This window comes from Halichoerus grypus, chromosome 2, assembly GCF_964656455.1.
Source record: "Halichoerus grypus chromosome 2, mHalGry1.hap1.1, whole genome shotgun sequence".
Classification (NCBI taxonomy): Eukaryota; Metazoa; Chordata; class Mammalia; order Carnivora; family Phocidae; genus Halichoerus; species Halichoerus grypus.
This window is the reverse complement of record NC_135713.1, coordinates 73,514,465-73,532,533: the sequence shown is the minus strand read 5'-3', so window position 1 is coordinate 73,532,533 and position 18,069 is coordinate 73,514,465. Positions and strand designations below refer to the sequence as shown.

Here is an 18,069-nt window from a genome sequence, read left to right as displayed (position 1 = left end):
AGACTCTTTCCATAGTTTGGCTGTTATAGACACTGCTGCTATAAACATTGGGGTACAGGTGCCCCTTCGGATCACTACATTTGTATCTTTGTGGTGAATACCCAGTAGTGCAATTGCTGGGTCGTAGGTAACTCTATTTTCAACTTTTTGAGGAACCTCCATACTGTTTTCCAGAGTGGCTGCACCAGCTTGCATTCCCACCAGCAGTGTAGGAGGGTTCCCCTTTCTCCGCATCCTTGCCAACATCTGTCGTTTCCTGACTTGTTCATTTTAGCCATTCTGACTGGTGTGAGGTGGCGTCTCATTGAGGTTTTGATTTGTATTTCCCTGATGCCAAGTGATGTTGAGCACTTTCTCATGTGTCTGTTGGCCATTTGGATGTCTTCTTTGCAGAAATGTCTGTTCATGTCTTCTGCGCATTTCTTGATTGGATTACTTGTTCTTTGGGTGTTAAGCTTGATAAGTTCTATATAGATTTTGGATACTAGCCCTTTATCTGATATGTCATTTGCAAATATCTTCTGTCGGTTGTCTTTTGATTTTGTTGACTGTTTCTTTTGCTGTGCAAAAGCTTTTTATCTTGATGGAGTCCCAATAGAATATATATTTCTTAAAAGAAAATATTCATGTGTTGAAGATTTTTGGAATCTACCAATAAAAAGAATAATGATAATAATAACTAATATGTATTAGATTTTTACTATGCTCCATTTAGAGTGCTACATTCTTTATATAGATTATCTCATTTATAGACTGGTTTCTTAGTGGTATCAATATTGTTCACAAGTACTAATCTACCAAATATTAAAATTGATAACCTTCCAGATCCTACTCATTTTAGGCTAAGGAACTCAGTGAGCACCTAGCTGAAACTGATGATGATCTTATAAGGTACTAGGGTCAAGTAACTGTGTGATTAAAATACACAGATTAATTTCAAACTTTCCACCCAACAAATCTTACAATGGACATGTACAAACACACAATATTTATATGGAAATATAAATTGGGGAAAGAGTCCATTTCCTATTCTACCTTTCTTGCAGACAAATTCAATCCTAAAATTTCAGGCCATTTTAGCTATTTGACTTATTACCATTCCCATCTATTTTTTAGCTATGGAATTCCATTTCTCTGGTCTTCTGCCCTATGTTAACCTTTCCATCTATTTCCTCTCCTCTCCTCTCCCCTGTTTACTTTCATTCTAGTCAGAGAATCAGCCTTTCCGACCAGCTTTTTCAGCTAGCTTATGATTTTGATATTCTGAGTTCATTTTCTATACATTTCTTAAGTATCTCAGCCCTGATTTCATTTTTTTGTGTGTTTTATATAGTAAAATATTAGCAGAGGCACTGATGTATGTTTTTAATGATAATAAACCTTCTAAGTTGTCAATCCATTTTTATGATGATGCATGCTAGAGACAGATTTCATATACAGCCTAGTGAATTGAAATGAATTAATTCTTATGAGGCTTCGTATTTTGTGGTTTGAAGCACTGTGTTACAGTAGAAGGGCAGACAAAGTCAGAGCACACTGAAAATCATCAGTAAAATATGCAAAACTAGCAGAAGTTTCTCAGTTCACCAGAAGTAAGATCAGAATAGAGGTTATGGAAATAATAATGCATCACTGTGGCAAGGATCACATTGGGAGTTAGAAGGTCATAATCTTCACACCAGACACTAGGCTGAAACAGGCTTCTCTCCAAAGCTACCTGCTATAGGAATAGCAGTGGATCCAGGAGCACTCCAGGCCCCCGGACCACCTTGTTTGAGGGAGTTCAAGTTGCTCCCCCTGGGGCTTTTCACTGTGTATATACACAAGCACATGGGCTCTTCAGGTCAAACTGTGGAAAGTAGTACTAGAAGAGATCACAATCATTTATAATAATAAAATTTGACTTTGAAATAATATATGTGGAGCAATTGACTCTAATGTCTAAAATGCATATAAATACGCTTTATAAGTATTGTCTTTACTTGGAAATAACTTTTAGAATTGTGTTCAATTTAAAATATCATTGTTAAAGTGTGTGTTTATCCATTACTAACAGAATTTCTTAAAGTCACACAGAATTATCCCATGATTAAATAATGATGATAATCTGAAGCGTTATCCATAATTTAAAGCATAATAGCTACATGCTTACACACATACCCTCGCACGCACACAGCATAGTTTTTAGAAATGCCTCGTTTCTTGCTGATTCAGTGGATCAGATCGACCAGATAAATTTGATGTAAACAAATTCCTTCAGCAGTGATGCAGAAATTCTATCTACTGTTGTTTTTAAGTGATCTTGTAACTAATTTCCATTCTATATATTTTTATTTCTTGAGCTTTTTACAAAACAGACATGATTTTTACTTTGGATTCTTGTATGTATATTCACTAACCCTCTACCCGTGTAAGATTTACATTATATAAGAAGAAAACTCTAAAGTCTCTAAAATTCAGTGTTTCCTAAAGTCATTATAATATATAAGTCAGAAGTTCAGTGTATTTTCTTCCAGAATGTGTTGACCATCTCATATAAAAACCCATAATGAGTTTTTAGTGGTTTTGCTATTATTGTGTTGTATCCTTGACTTTTTTACAGGATATAGCATGTAGTTGATAAACATGGGATCAAAAGAAAATCTGTAGTATGTCTTTACAGCAGAGTGAGTGGTGAGACTGTGACTCACTTTTAAAACTCTAGAGTGAAGCAAATAGACAACAATTACATAGCAATGGCTATTATTTAATTTGGAGAGAACTTTGCTAAGTGTGGTTATTAAAAAAAGTTTTCGAGGGGCGCCCGGGTGGCTCAGTCGGTTAAGCATCTGCCTTCAGCTCAGGTCATGATCCCAGGGTCCTGGGATTGAGTCCCGCATCAGGCTCCCTGCTCAGCCGGCAGTCTGCTTCTCCCTCTGCCTGCCGCCCCTCCCCCCCACTTGTGCTCTGTATCTCTCTCTCTCTTTCTCTCTTGCTCTCTCTGACAAATAAAATCTTTAAAAAAAAGTCTTCAAATTAAAATTTGACATATATACTAACATACATAAGTTTCTGACCTATTTTTGAGCTTTAGTCGGAGTAGAAAGCCACTCAATTGAGACAGTTCTCATCGAGAACATTGTCTGATGGGAAGATTCACTGTCCCTGGCAATAGCTGGAATGTTACTATTAGTAACATTCCTGCTACTCTTAATTTGGTGACAGTTCATCTTTTATGATAAATTTCTTTAATAATTCTGGAAACGTGTTAATTTATTTATTAATTATTCCCGTTTATTTTTTTTTTAAAGTCATGGTTAAGAATATTAGCCAAGTTGGATATCAAAATGTGATTCACTTTGTTCTTTCAATGCAAAGACGTAATGTAAAACCAAGAAGCAATTCTCATTGCACATTGGCCCTTTTGCTTGGATGGACATTGTATGGGGGAAAAACTCTCTCCTGGTTTATTGTGAATTAAGATAAAAGATTACAAAGCCTAACATTCAGTAATTAGTAATCTGTCAGTGCCGAGTACTGTGCTAGGTGAACACCTTATATAATCCTGTCACTTTGCTTAAAATCTTCCAATGGCTTCTTTCAGACAGAATAAAACCCAAACTCTTAACACACTCTGCATGGTGTACAAAATCTCCAGCCTCATGGCCACTGCATCCTTCTGGGACCACTTTCAATAAAATGGCTACCCACTATCACATTATCCTGCTAAGTTTACTGTATGACATTATCTTGTTTATATATTCAGTGTTTTGTTTTTCCCTATCTCTCCTACCTCATTTCTCCTACCATGAGAACAAGAGACTTGAGTATATTGTTTTTCACTATATCCCCAGTGTATAGAATAGTGTCTAAATATAGCAATTGCTCAATAAATATGAACTGAATGAATGGATGATTACCATTTCTCAAAATAACCTTATAAGATAGATACGATTTTTTCATACACATGAGAAAAGTTTTCTAAAACTGACTAAGCTAAATAAGTGAGTCTCTGGAGTTTAGAATTCATTTGGCATACTTTAAACCATTCTCTTTTGATCAGTATAGATATTTACATAATTCATTGGCTAATCATTTTGAAAGTAGTACAGACTAGGTATATTTACGAAATCTCATACAGTACACTTAGAAAACGTCATTCTTAAAAATAATTTTTTGGGGGGGTGCCTGGGTGGCTCAGTCGTTAAGTGTCTGCCTTCAGCTCAGGTCATGATCCCAAGGTCCTGGGATCAAGCCCCACATCGGGCTCCCTGCTCAGTGGGAAGCCTGCTTCTCCCTCTCCCACTCCCCCTGCTTGTGTTCCCTCTCTCGCTGTGTCTCTCTCTGTCAAATAAATAAATATAAATAAAAATAATAATAATAATTTTGGGGGGACGCCTGAGTGGCTCAGTCAATTAAGTGTCTCCTTTCAGCTCAGGTCATGATCCCAGAATCCTGGGATTGAATCCCACATGGGGCTCTTTGTTCAGCAGGGAGCCTGCTTCTCCCTCTACCTGCCACCCACCCCCCCACTTATGCTTTCTCTCTCTGACAAATAAATAAATAAAATCCTTAAAAAAATAATTTTTTAATAAATTAAAAAATAATAATTATCCTTTCTATATTTAATAAAAGCATAGACAAAAATTAAAATAAACCTGTGTTGTTATTTATTATGATTCTTATTTTCTCCTCATCTCTTTAAAACTCCCTTGAGGTATTTTTTTTAAAGATTTATTTATTTATTTGAGAGAGAGAGTGCACGCACCAGCGGAAGGGGCAGAGGGAGAGAGAATCTCAAGCAGACTCCACGTCCACGCTGATTGCCCAGCACTGAGTGTGGACTCAGAGGTGGGGCTCGATCTCATGACTCTGAGATCATGATCCTGCGATGACAACCCTGAGATCACGAACTGAGCCAAAACCAAGAGTCAGACACTTAACCAACTGTGCCACTCAGGTGCCCCAACTCACTTGAAATTATTATGAAAATAGCACCACACTGGAATTTGATTTAGGATATTGGGTAGAAATCCCTTTGTAAAGTGACAAAAAACAACCTGATTAAATATAAAATGTTTATCATTCCATTTATTTCTGTACTATCATTGTTAAAATCAAGCTTAATAGTAAATGGAGAAATTTCCTTTGTGTTTTATTGCCAAAGTATTAAGTATGACTTGTTATACTTTCTAAATTTTATCTCTGGTAAATCAAAATGTGTATCTTGTTACTTAGGTTACCTGTTATTTTATATTACTGTATGAAACTACCTTTGTTTTTCTCGTAAGAATTAGAGCTGAAAGGAAGAAATTTCCTTAAAACTATTCCATCTGCTGTTATTTATTATCACACTTCACTTTTTAATTTCAAGTATAAATCTGTTAATCTTGCACACACTAGTTATTTATATTAAAATAAACTCTCAAAATTGAGATATAATGTTTTATAAAACTTAGAATGAAGTGCGAAGTGGAAAGAATTTAGCATACACAGAAATAGAAGGAATGAGTAAGTATGAGTTACTATTCATGGTCTCTGTGGTGACAAATCAGCAAGTTCAACAGAGATAAAAATTTGGATGGGTAATTTAAATGTTTACCTTCTTTCTACTTGCAGAAGGCAAAGGAATAAAGGAGAGGATTTGTAAGAGGTCTCTGAAGTGTCCTTGGCAAAAATCAAGAGATACTCAGAGGCTTTCCACTGAAGTTGGGGTGAAAATTACCATCAGGTTGCTATTTAGAACGTGGGAATGGGCAAGGCTTAGAAACCAAAGAGGGTGATTCCTATACATATATCAAAGACATTACAGATGCTAAACGTGGTCATATCTAGAAAGCTCAAATTACGGACTACTTCCGTTTTTGAAAAATAGAGAAGCTAGTTGTTCAGAGCCAACATGGAACAAACCATTCAGTTAATCAACTTTTCTGGATGTTTCAACAATGTAGATCATTCATAGAGAGTAGCAACAACTTTCTTCTGTGAGCTGCGACTAGTATCTAGTATGACTGCAGGAAAGCAGATAACTTGTCAGTTTGAGGAGTCGAGAAAAAAACCACAGACTGCTTGAAATGATAGTTTTGTTGTTGCTGTCATGATGCATTGGAGATTAAATATATTCATGAATATGAAAATACTCTGTAAATTATAAAACACCATACAAACAAAAACATAGTTTGGGGGGTTTTTTTAGTACTGAGTTATAATCATTTAAAAGTTAGTCGTTTGAAATCCGCTTTTCACATTTTCCTATTTAAGATGTGTATTTTGTCTGTGTGCATTTTCAGATAATCACAAAGACTGTTCCGGTGTGTCCTTACACCTCACACGCTTGCAGTAAGTACTTCCAGTTACCTGAGCTGAGTGACAGCTTTAAGATCTTTGACAACTTAAAAGTGGGAAATCCACTCTGTTCATTATCTATTGCTATATAACAAATCACCCTAAACTTAGTGGCTTGAAACAACAAGTATTCTGGGCACAAGCTTAGCTGGGGGCTGGGGCTGGTCTCACACAAAGGCTGCAATCAAAGGCTCAGCCAGGGTTTCAGCCATCTGGGGGCTCTGCTGGGGTGGAGCCACTTCCAAGATCACTCACAGAGCTATGGACAGGATTAGTTCCTTGTTGGCTGTTGGCTGGAGGACTCATTTCTTGCCTTGTGGACTCGAAACAGGGCAGCTCACAATATGGCTGCTGGCTTCCATCACAGCCAGCAAGAGAAAACAAGAGAGGGCAGGCAAGATGGAAGCCACAGCCTGGTTGTAGCCAGATGTCAGAAGTTAGTGAATAATACAGAAATCTGATAGGTGAAGAAAAGAGTTGCCACAAATCATCATACTCAGACTCCTATGGGAAAAAAAAAAAAGTGAAATTGCTTTTGCCTTATTCTGTTTGTTAGAAATAACCAATCCCTAGGTCTAGTTACTATGCCCAGCCCATGCCCAAGGGAAGAGGATTAGACAAGAGCATGAATGTCAGAGCTAGGAATTATTGAGAGCTGTGTTAGCCAGAATTCTCTAGAGAAGCTGAACCAATAGAATGTCCACACACACGCGAGTGAGTGCACACACACACACATACACACAGAGATTTACTTCAAGGAATTGGCATACACAGTTGTGGGGGCTGGCAAATCTGTGATCTGCAAGGCAGGCTGGAAATTCTGGCAAGAGTTAGTGTGGAATCTTGAGTCCAATGCAGTCTGGAGGCAGAATTCCTTCCTCTTCCTGGGAAGTCTTTTCTCTTAAGAGACCCACCCACACTGTGAATGGTAATCTGCTTTACTCAAAGTCAATAATTTAAATGTTGGTCACATCTAAAAAATACCTTCACAGCAACATCTAGACCAATGTTTGACCAAACTACTGGGCTCTATCCCCTCGCCAAGTGGACAAAGACAATTAACTGTCACAGGAGCCATTTAGAGACTGCCTTCCACATACACCAGACTATAAAAAATGTTTTTAGCTATTTGCCCAAGAAAATAAAGTTATTTTAAGAAAAAACATATATTCTACCTCTTTTTCCATGTTGTTTCCATTTTCACATGAATCATATTTTATAGATCAGTGTATTGAAGTATATCTTATTTTTCTAAGGCCGTTGTTTTGATGTTTCAAATAGTTGATATAAATGTTAACTGTTTCCTGTAGACAGCCTTTAATTGCTGGCATGTACCTTATGATGTCTGTTGACACTGTTATTCCTCCGGGAGAGAAAGGTAATTATCTTTTAGTATTTACCATCATCTCATTACTTAATCTATAGGAATGGATTTACAGTATATTTTTTAATAAGATTTTGAAATGACCTATATCTCTGCAAACTAAACCAATTCTTTATTACCCTTAGATTTTAAATAGATTTCTCTATTATTCCAAGCCAGTAGTTTATTATCATCCATTCTTTTATTGAGATGCTAAGAATTGAGGCCCATGGGTAGGTAGTAGGTTATATAAATGAAAGAATAAATCTTGAGTATGTTACAAATCAGTCACCCATCCTTCAGATGCCAAAGACAACCCTCATAACCTACAGTGACATAAACTACTGCAGAGAATATCACGTTCAAAATCAAGAGGCTGGCAAATCCAAGACCAACTCAGTCTTTGAAGTTAGATATACTGAGCTTAATTCCCTATTTGTAAAATGGGGATAATAATAGCTGATTCTCCTAAACTTACAAAAGCTATTGGAATAAGTGTAATATTATTTACCAGTGTATCTGATCATCTGATGAAAATGCTCTGTTAAATATTACTCCTTTGTTTTTACTGGGAATCTCATAAAGGTATCAGCAAGTTTGGTCTCATTGTTACTGTTCACTTATTATCAAAGACATATTTATTGAAGAGCTACAGTGTTTTCAACTGAAAGGAAAGAGAAGTCAATGAAGTGGTTCCTTCTCAATAGGAATTGTCAATGCAGTTACCTTAGGTGTATGCAGCCAATTGTTAAGCTTTTTCAACTGCATGAATTTTCATGATAAAAGTAGCAAATGAAGCCTGTGTTTTCACTGACTGGGTATCTTGTTTTGGCTCTAGTCATTTTGTTTATTAAAGAAATTAAATGTGAGGGCGAGAGGCTATTAACTCATCTTAGGACATTGGCTGGTACATAATAGGCCCTTAACACCTGCTGAATACCTAAGTGCATGTTTACTTGATAGGAAAACCCCCATGCCTAGCATCTTGTGAATAACCTATACATACTTTTAGACAAGAATAATGTTATTTTCCAGTTGGAGAGTGACCTTTTTTTCTGTGTTTTCATTTCTAACAGTGGTGAATTCTGACATTTCATGCCATTACAAAAAGTATCCAATGCATGTCTTTGCCTATAGAGTTCACACTCACCATTTAGGTAAGAACTTTAAACTACAGGTTAAATTATAAATATTTACCTTGGCACTTGCTAACGCTATAAATGTAAATTATATTTGACCTTAAATCTGTTTCAATGAAAGATTTTGCATAATACCTTGAAAATGTATGTTTTTTCATCATACTATTTTCATTAAAATACCTAGCATTTGGGGTTCTGACAATATTCAAATTTTATTTTGAAAAAGGAAAGCAAATGATGCCTTTTATTTTTCTAATACTTTATGATATTGTATCATTATAATTTATGTTCATTACAGGTAAGGTAGTCAGTGGGTACAGAGTAAGAAATGGACAGTGGACACTGATTGGACGCCAGAGCCCCCAGCTGCCGCAGGTATGTAGAAACTGGTTTCATTCTGAGACAAAAAAATATTAACCAACAGGTAATAATCTTAGAAACCCTCATAGAATCCTTGTGAATTTCTCTAGAAATTCCTAACATCTCCAAATCTACCTTTATTATTTATCTAAGCTGTGTATAACCTCCCTTTTACAACTTCCAACTTGATGGTTTCTCTTAACATTTGTAAACATGCTGGTGAATTTTGTGTCTGTATGTTTGCGTCTTCTTCCTCTCTACCCAGAGTATGCCAAGCCTCACATTAAGAAAGTATGTAGTTCTGGATTTTATTGGTAATTTTAATGAATCATTGTGTTTATCTTCTTGGTAGGCTTTCTACCCTGTGGAACACCCAGTAGATGTTAGTTTTGGTGACATATTGGCAGCAAGATGTGTATTCACTGGTGAGGGAAGGACAGACGCCACGCACATTGGGTATGGTTTTGCAAATTCCGCTATTTAAAAATATTTTATTGGGGCAAGGCATGATTATAGGTGATAGTTATCTTTGTGAATGAATTGCACTTTTTTTTACTATCATGAACAATTATAACAAACTGTATATCGCATTTTCTCATTTTAGAACTCATTAGGATAAACTCCAGAACATGTGCTTATTTTTTTATACTTCCTTTCCTCCTGTTTATTCAAAACCTTCAGTATCACATCTCTATATATTATAGATGCCACAAGAGTGTATATTACTTCCTCAGGCTCATTTAATAAAGAAAAATATAATTGATTATGAAAGTTTTTCCTCAAGTGTCCTTTTGCCCTATGTTCAAATTTAGGCAAATGTATAGCTTCCACACTTGGTGGTGTCCATTAATTACTCAGAACTGTGATTTTTTCCTGCCTGTTAAAACTTCTGTGTATTCATTGTTTTCCAGTTGTTTAGTCTTCCAAGTGGGAATGATAATATTCAGCACTTTTCCAAAAGAGAACATTGAACTTTAAATAATTTTCAAAATATTGAGCCTCCTTGAAATAAGTGTATTTTATAACCCTAAGTAAAATTTTCAAAGCACTATGAATATTCTTTCAAAATAGGTTTGCCTAAATTAAAAATGAAAGATAAAGTCTCTTACCATGTTTTGTTTTGTTTTGTTTTGTTGTCAGAAAAGAACCAAGGAGCCTTCTTTCCATGTTAAACTAGATTATAAAATATTTACTGATGCCACCTGGATGCTGGAGTTTTAAACCATTTATCTTTGATCAAAGAGAAGTCACAGAAAGTAGGCATCTGAAAATAGGCATTAGATGTACGAAGGATGATTCTTATGATGACAACACTAGCTGTTGGTTGTCAGGGGAAAGGGAAAAGATGCTGAAGCAGGTAAAAGAAAAAAAGGCATTTGAGACAGTGGAATAGGATTTTTTATGTCACTCTAAAGGGTTGTTGTATTAATAAACATCAATTTTAAGGCTAAAGATAGGACACACAGAAAAAAATATCAAGTTATATTAAACAAGAAGCTTCCAAGAGTTTTGCTTTTGGATAAATTTTAAGTTCGGGAAAGAGACTTGAGGAAAACAATAAAATTATGCCGTCGCATGAATGGTAACTAAGAAAAAGCTTGACAAAGTAGACAAAATTAGATTTGAAGGAGTCAGACATTCCTTCTTACCAGCCTTCATTGTTATTATTATTATTATTTTAAAGATTTTAAAGTGATCTCTGCACCCCACATGGGGCTCGAACCCACAACCCCGAGATCAAGAGTTGCATGCTCCACTGAGTGAGCCAGCCGGGTACCCAGCCTTTAAATATATGAGTCACAGGGTATTGATCAGCTGTTCTCCATTCTATATTAGTGTAGACCCTCCACAACTTTACTTAAGTGCCATTGGTTATTTTAATAGCCTCTGAAATAGGTAAACAAAGTAGGAAAAAGTCCTTTGCAACACATTCTGTGTATTAGTGTATAAGTTCAAGTGTGGAATAAATAGAATTTTTTGCTTAAAAGTCCTTTAACAATTTAGAAGGGCTTGTAACTTTGGCCAGATTGTATCCTTTGAGTATCCTCTGTGAGGCAGTTATCGAACAGAAATTAGTGACTTACTGCAATGCCAGGATGAGAGACCCAAGTAATCTCAGGAAACCTCTTTCAGTTTCAGGAGTCTGGAATAATTCAGTCTTTTAACAAATGTGCATTTCTCTTTAAAATAATACCTTAAAATGACTGTACAAATCTATCTTTTTGTAAATCTCATGTGGGCTAAGGGAATGCCATCTTGAAATACAAATGAAATAGAAAGAAATTACAAGAAGTTAAGTTATTGGATGATTCCATATTCTGAATATTTAATTTATATGAAGGTAGCATTTTTTTTTCCAGTGGAATGATAAACTAATAAGATAGGTTTGAATGAAATTTAAATATGAATAAAAATTCTCCTAATAATGCATAGTATTCCTGCATCACTTACTCTGCATTTTAGTTTTAGAGAGGTAATAGCATCAATGCACCTGTTTTATAAAATACAGGATACCACTTCCACAGGGAACCAGTAAAAAAGAAAACTAGTATTTTATGAGTCCGTAAATCTCCTCTCCCTTTTCTCCCTTCCTGCCTAAGCTCCAACATGAACATACATGAATATGTACTCCCCCTGGGCACAGGTTTGAACCATGAGCATGAAGACTAATCAGATATGAGACCACTTACCGCAAGTCGTATGGGGCCAGCAGATGCCCCTCCATGCACTGGGAGAACTACTGGCGTCAAGCTGTTAACTTTCTTATTCTGCAGCCACCTGGAAACCAGGTTTTACAGGAAAATTCTATCAGTGGCCTACCAAGATGTTCAGCTGAGTAATTCTTCCACCCAATCCGAACTTAACTCTGTATTGAGCTAACAATCTTAGGACTGGAGAAAGTTTTGCTTGGGTGGAACGATCGTAGTTAACTAATAAAAAGCCCTTTTAAAAAGAGGGACTAATTTTTTCCTAGCAGAGACGCACCGCAAAATACAACCATTAAAGAGTAAGTGGATTTAAGACAAGACATATTAAGAAATTTACCAAATGGTAATATTTTTAAGAAATAATTAACAATATTATTAAGATTAATAAATTAATATTTAAGAAATATTAAATTTCTTTTAAAATAGTAAATATGAATAATATGTCTTAGACAAAGTTGCACCAGTGTATGTACTGAGAACATAGTACCAACTAAGTCAACGTAGAAGCAGTATTTTGTGCCTGACTGCATTACATATTTTATATTCAATATGACACTTCTCTAAATTCATTTCAAATGTTTAGTCAAGTTTAAACAAACAAAAAAAGAATTTTATTAAGTCAGCCAATTAAGCTAATTAAGTCAGCTAATTTGCTAACATTTTAAATTAACTTTTGAGAATTGGTAGATAATATTTACATATTTGGTCAATTTTGTGGGTCATATTTTTCCTTTGGAACCAGTTATTTAATGTACATATGAGAATGTCTAATTAATATTCACAGATACCAAACACAGCACTTTAATCAACATTTTGAAGTGTATTATATGCAAGGATAAAGTTACATGGTCAGAAACTCCTTAATGTATAAATTTAAAAGCACCATGAAACCTCTGAAGAAACAATTCAAAGTTTTGAGAACTAACTTCTTTAAAGTGTTGATATTTCTTTCCAAAATTAGTACTTCCCATCATTGTTTTTTGTTTTGTTTTGTTTTGTTTTTGTAAGTCCAGCATCTGTTGGGTGTAAGGGGCCTAGGGATGAGGGAATCATCCAAGTGGAGGGAGTATCATTGTCTGAAACACAATCATAGTGTAGGACAAGATTTTGGTTTTTTAAATGGTACATTTCAGAATATTTGAGACTTTCTTAAATCTCTATTATGTATCTTTATAATAGGAAATAATATATTTTATTAAAACCCTCTTAGAACATAGATAGATGATAAATAGGTAGATAGATCAACAGATAGATATAAATATTTTTCTGGAAGGCCATAGACCGAGTTCATAAAATTAACCTGACTCAGCAGTACAATATATTAGCGGGTAACAGGTTATGCCATACAAGTTGTAAACATTTATTAAGAGAGATTATTCATTCTTCCTCCCTTCAACAAATACTTATTGAGGGCTTAACTATTTTCAGGCTCATCACAGCTTGTCAGATTTAGAGCGAGGTGATATAAAAAAGTAGTTATCACATAAGCACTTTATTTTGCATGAAAATGAAAGAAATGCACCACTGTAATTTTGGAATATAAGTGATGCCAGCAGGCATCATTTAGGGAATCACACTGGCGTTAGGAAAGGCTGAAAGGGTCATTCAGCGGAGCCAGGGCACACGTGTGAACACAGCCTCCCTCCATACTTTCTCATTAATAATCACTAGATTGACAGAGTTGAATTGCATGTGTTGTCCTCTATGGAAAATAAGGGTAAATGTGTCAAAATTCCCCCTTAGGAATACAGAAAGCAGTCTGATTTAAAGTCAGATTTTCTTTTTTTTCAGTGAAGGAAAGACAGATGTGGAATAAAATAGGCAAACTGGTTTGCTGATACTAAGGAAGATTTGAGTCCTGACACATTTAAGATGTGATAGTTTCTCGTTCAGATAGGAACTCAGAGTTACCTTAACTACAAGTTCAGTTATAAATGGAAAGGCATAAAGTCTGACTCTTTTCTTTTCCTTCAGCTCTTTAATGAATTTTTCTTTGTGGTAGCAAAGATTCTTTTTTTTTAATTAAAGATTTTATTTATTTATTTGACAGAGAGGGGGAGAGAGAGCACAAGCATGGGGAGTAGCAGAGGGAGAGGGAGAAGCAGGCTCCCCACTGAGCAGGGAGCTCAATGCGGGGCTCGATCCCAGGACTCTGGGATCATGACCTGAGCCGAAGGCAGACACTTAACCCACTGAGCCACCCGGATCCCCTGTGATAGCAAAGATTCTAAAGCTATTTGATCAGCTCAATTTTGTATCATAGGATCAGTACCTTAAATGAATTTTGGTGAGCTGATTACACTCTCTCACAAAGTCACGTGTTTAGAGATGAATGTGGGCATGAGGTTCCCAAACAGGTAAAATGTAGAAGGATCTGTCCACAGATTGGTTGCAAGTTTCATTTATTACTATATAGATTTACTGATTTTTTTTTTCCTTTCACTGATTGGAAAAGTTTGCATGATTATTTTGCTTTCCCTCTCTGCACCATGAGTCAAGGTCTTCTAAGCTAGAGCCACATCTTAAATTCCTTTTCCCTCATCTCTGTCTCTTGATGTACACATTTTTCTTTATTTTGAATGGGGGGTAGGGTGGACAATATGGTGAGAGGTTCTGGCTTATTACTCGGGCACCAGCTATTCCTTTTATAGCACACAGCTTTCTGACCAACTTCAACGATATAAAATGAAATTCTTAGGAATGGTGTTTTGACACAGGAAGACGTGTGTAGTGAACAGGTGTTTGTTTGGGACTGCACCTCACTATTTGCTTGCATTTCACAGGAGAGGCAATTACACTGACAGGTATTAGATTCAGAGAGTGAGAAGCCAAATAACTTTTAAAGCATGAACAGAGCTTCCCGTGACAGGGATTTATTGCTGTGGTCTCTCAGGGGCTCTACATTTTCAGAGCTTACAGAAACCCCATCCCTGTTTGGAATTTTTTTTTTTTTTTCCTTCCTTTGCTGATGTCATCACTGTTGCTATGGAGAGGAAGTGAGTGCCACATGACATTGCTGGAAAAATCAACACTGAGGTATTTTTGTACAGCAAATAATCCACTTCATAGCTTGTTTTTTATTAGCAGAGGCTTGCTAAAAATTGTCAGAACACCAAAAAGGAAACATTCATTTGCGCGAACTACCTTGGAAATGAAAGTCTTGTGAAGGTGTGCCAAAATAATTCCCTCCTAATGAGAGTGAAAAGGATGAAATACATGATAGCCCATGTGAACTGAGGAAGAGCAAAACATGTGTTAAACTATTAGGCATTGCCTTGTATTATTTGGAACTTGTATCTTAGAAATGTCCATCCCACTGTTTGAAAATCTATTTTTAACAATTGAGTCTTTCAGCTGTGCGGCACTACCCCACTGAGGTCTGAGCCTTTAGAGGAGGTTAGGACTGATGTCATTTTGTATCATTCCTTTATATCTCCCTTTACTTCCCTGCTGAGGAAGCCAAGGTGCCAAGTCAGATATCAGGGGCACATTTATGATGTCTTAGTATCAATACAGGATTCTCGGTTCATCTGACCATGAGGCTGGAGGCAGTTACCAAAAACAAGATCCTAGACTCTTGGTGTTAAATGACAAAAGCCATTTTTAAAGACTTGTAAATAATATATGATATTTCTGTTAAAGTGTTCAAAATTTTACCATTATTAAGTAAATAATTAAGATTTTTCCATGAAGAAAGCACTTTGCCCAATATGCAAGTTCTAGGAAATAGAAGAAGGGCTAAAGCATAAAAGGATTTGGAGGAGGAAAGAAAGTATGTCGCTGCTACTTAAATGCCATTTCCATCTGTGGTATTTGGTGATATCTCTGGAGTGACTGCAAATGGATACTCCATTATGAAGTGGAAATATGCCTTTGACAATGTGCTTTTGATGCTGAAAACTGTGATGGGTTTTAATGAAAGCTATAAAATAAATGCACAATGTTTCCACCTCGGGACCTATTGCTTGGCAGATTTACTGGTTGCATTTTTCTTGCATTAAGAATGCGTTTTATGTGAGTGGCTGATTTGTTATGTCTTTCTTTTTCTTCTCTTTTCTTTTTTTTTGCTTGCAGTGGCACATCTAGTGATGAAATGTGCAACCTATACATTATGTATTACATGGAGGCCAAGCATGCAGTTTCTTTCATGACCTGTACCCAGAATGTAGCTCCGGATCTGTTCAGAACCATACCACCAGAGGCCAATATTCCAATCCCTGTGAAGTCTGATATGGTTATGATGCATGGACATCACAAAGGTAAAACTGGTATTCATTTAAAGTAAAATATGATTTTGTATTTTATATTTTCTTGTGTGTCTCACTTGACTATATAATTAATATTTAAAATCATCCACCTTCTATCAATCACATGTACACATAATCCGATTCCCACTTTTCCCTCTTTTTAACCTATCTACCCTCCTGACATGCCCCCATCAAAGCAGTGAAAGTGAAGAATCTAGTGATGAAACAGACTAGTTTGGGGACCAGTTCAATAAATGTAGCTCTTTCTTCATTTAATTCATGTTTTCTCACTTCCCCATTTGATTCTTTCCGTAGCCAGTAATGACTTATGCAATTTATGAATTTATATGCCATGTTCAAAAGAGTGCTTCGGTTTGCCAATGAAAATGGTTATCGTCTCCAACCATACCCTAAATTATCTATTTTAATGGGCCTCCTCAAGCAGAGAAGAGTTCTTGATTTATGAGGCATTACTAATCTTGGCCATTTTGGTCTCATTCTCAGAATTGTTGAACTTACTCTTCATCTGCAAAATGATCATACTGATTGTCATTTCATTAGTTTAAAATTGCAAAACCCACACCCTGTTTTATTGGATGAAGTATGCTGAAACTTAACTGAGTTTTACAGATCCACTCTTAAAATTGCCAGAGCAGCTTCTTATGTCTTTCTATTGGAAATTTTATGAAACAAGTTTAAATAGCGATTAGGTCACTTATTAAGATCTTAATATACTTATAGAATGTGCCTTAAAATGTTCTTAAAGTATCCTTAAAATGTCACTAAATTCAATTTTTAAAAATACAAGCAGTTTTATTGGTGCATTTTTTAAATTCTGTATTATGTAAATATTACTGAAAAGGTAGTTGATCTGGTTATTAAGTCAGAAGTCTGGTAAATGGTGGTTACACTGGAGTTTTTTTCTGATTTAGAGCATTTCTACCATATAAATTCTTAATGCTGTTGTTTTTATGAAACATAAGATCCTGAAAATATTTTAATGTTGATGGTATATTTCCAGTAAACTATTTAACATATGTGATATGTCCCACAAATTTATGCTCAGCGTTTTTGATCCTTTACAGAAACAGAGAACAAAGATAAGACTTCTTTACTACAGCAGCCAAAAGGAGAAGAAGTGTTAGAACAGGGTATGTATGCATAGTTTTATAACTAGGCCTAAAAAAGTATTCATGTTCCAATTAGGCAACCAAATTTTAAAGTTACTGAGATATTTTAGGTCTCTTTATCAGCGTCCATCCCTGTGTATTGCTGTTTTTATATAATACATAATTCATGAGAAAATGGTCAATTGTTGTACTTTACCTTTGAAAGTAAAATTCCTTGTTGTAATTTAGACCTATTAGGTTTTTCTGTCTTTGTTTTAGTTTTTTTAATATGGTAACTTTTATATGTAGTGCAGATATAATCATTAGAAACAATCGGTGGGCTGCTTCTGAAATCTAAAGGACTTTACCATTTAGAATTTTGTATACTTTGGGTGATGTATTCATTGACTATATTTGGAAGAAATTAAGACTTAACCTTCATTTTGCCTCTCTTAAGTCATTCTTTTCTACCTTCAGTAAAGTAGGAGGGATTATCAACGTAGGCATTTGTAGTTTTGTGTTAAGTTGCCATCTAATGAGTTAAGAAAGCATCATTCTTCCTCTGATCTGTTTCTTTGAAGTAGTAATACTTGATCCTTGTATGTCATATACTGCATGCATTGGCACTGAAAGATTATTCTCCATCCTGTTTTCTTACCAGTTGTTTCAAAGATGATACTTTGTGTTAGGCGTTGGAGTATGTTATCAAGTCATTTTTGGCTAGAGCAGATATATTTTAAAACATTAGTTTAATGTTCATGCAAGCACACTTCTTATGACAACATCAAGTGTGCAGGAAATAGATAGGATTTTTCTGTT

The 18,069-nt window shown here is 35.6% G+C and overlaps 1 protein-coding gene across 14 annotated transcripts in view; it reads left to right on the top strand.

Moving 5' to 3' along the window:
* Positions 1–18,069, top strand: part of PAM (peptidylglycine alpha-amidating monooxygenase) — a 281,035-nt gene that overhangs the window by 208,825 nt on the left and 54,141 nt on the right. For all 14 annotated transcript variants that reach the window (XM_078066997.1, XM_078066996.1, XM_078066994.1 and 11 more), the window contains exons 8-14: positions 6,270–6,318; positions 7,635–7,702; positions 8,764–8,844; positions 9,125–9,201; positions 9,539–9,642; positions 15,969–16,153; positions 17,227–17,292. In XM_078066997.1, the coding sequence (XP_077923123.1) occupies positions 6,270–6,318; positions 7,635–7,702; positions 8,764–8,844; positions 9,125–9,201; positions 9,539–9,642; positions 15,969–16,153; positions 17,227–17,292 (630 nt within the window). The remainder of the gene's footprint in view (positions 1–6,269; positions 6,319–7,634; positions 7,703–8,763; positions 8,845–9,124; positions 9,202–9,538; positions 9,643–15,968; positions 16,154–17,226; positions 17,293–18,069) is intronic.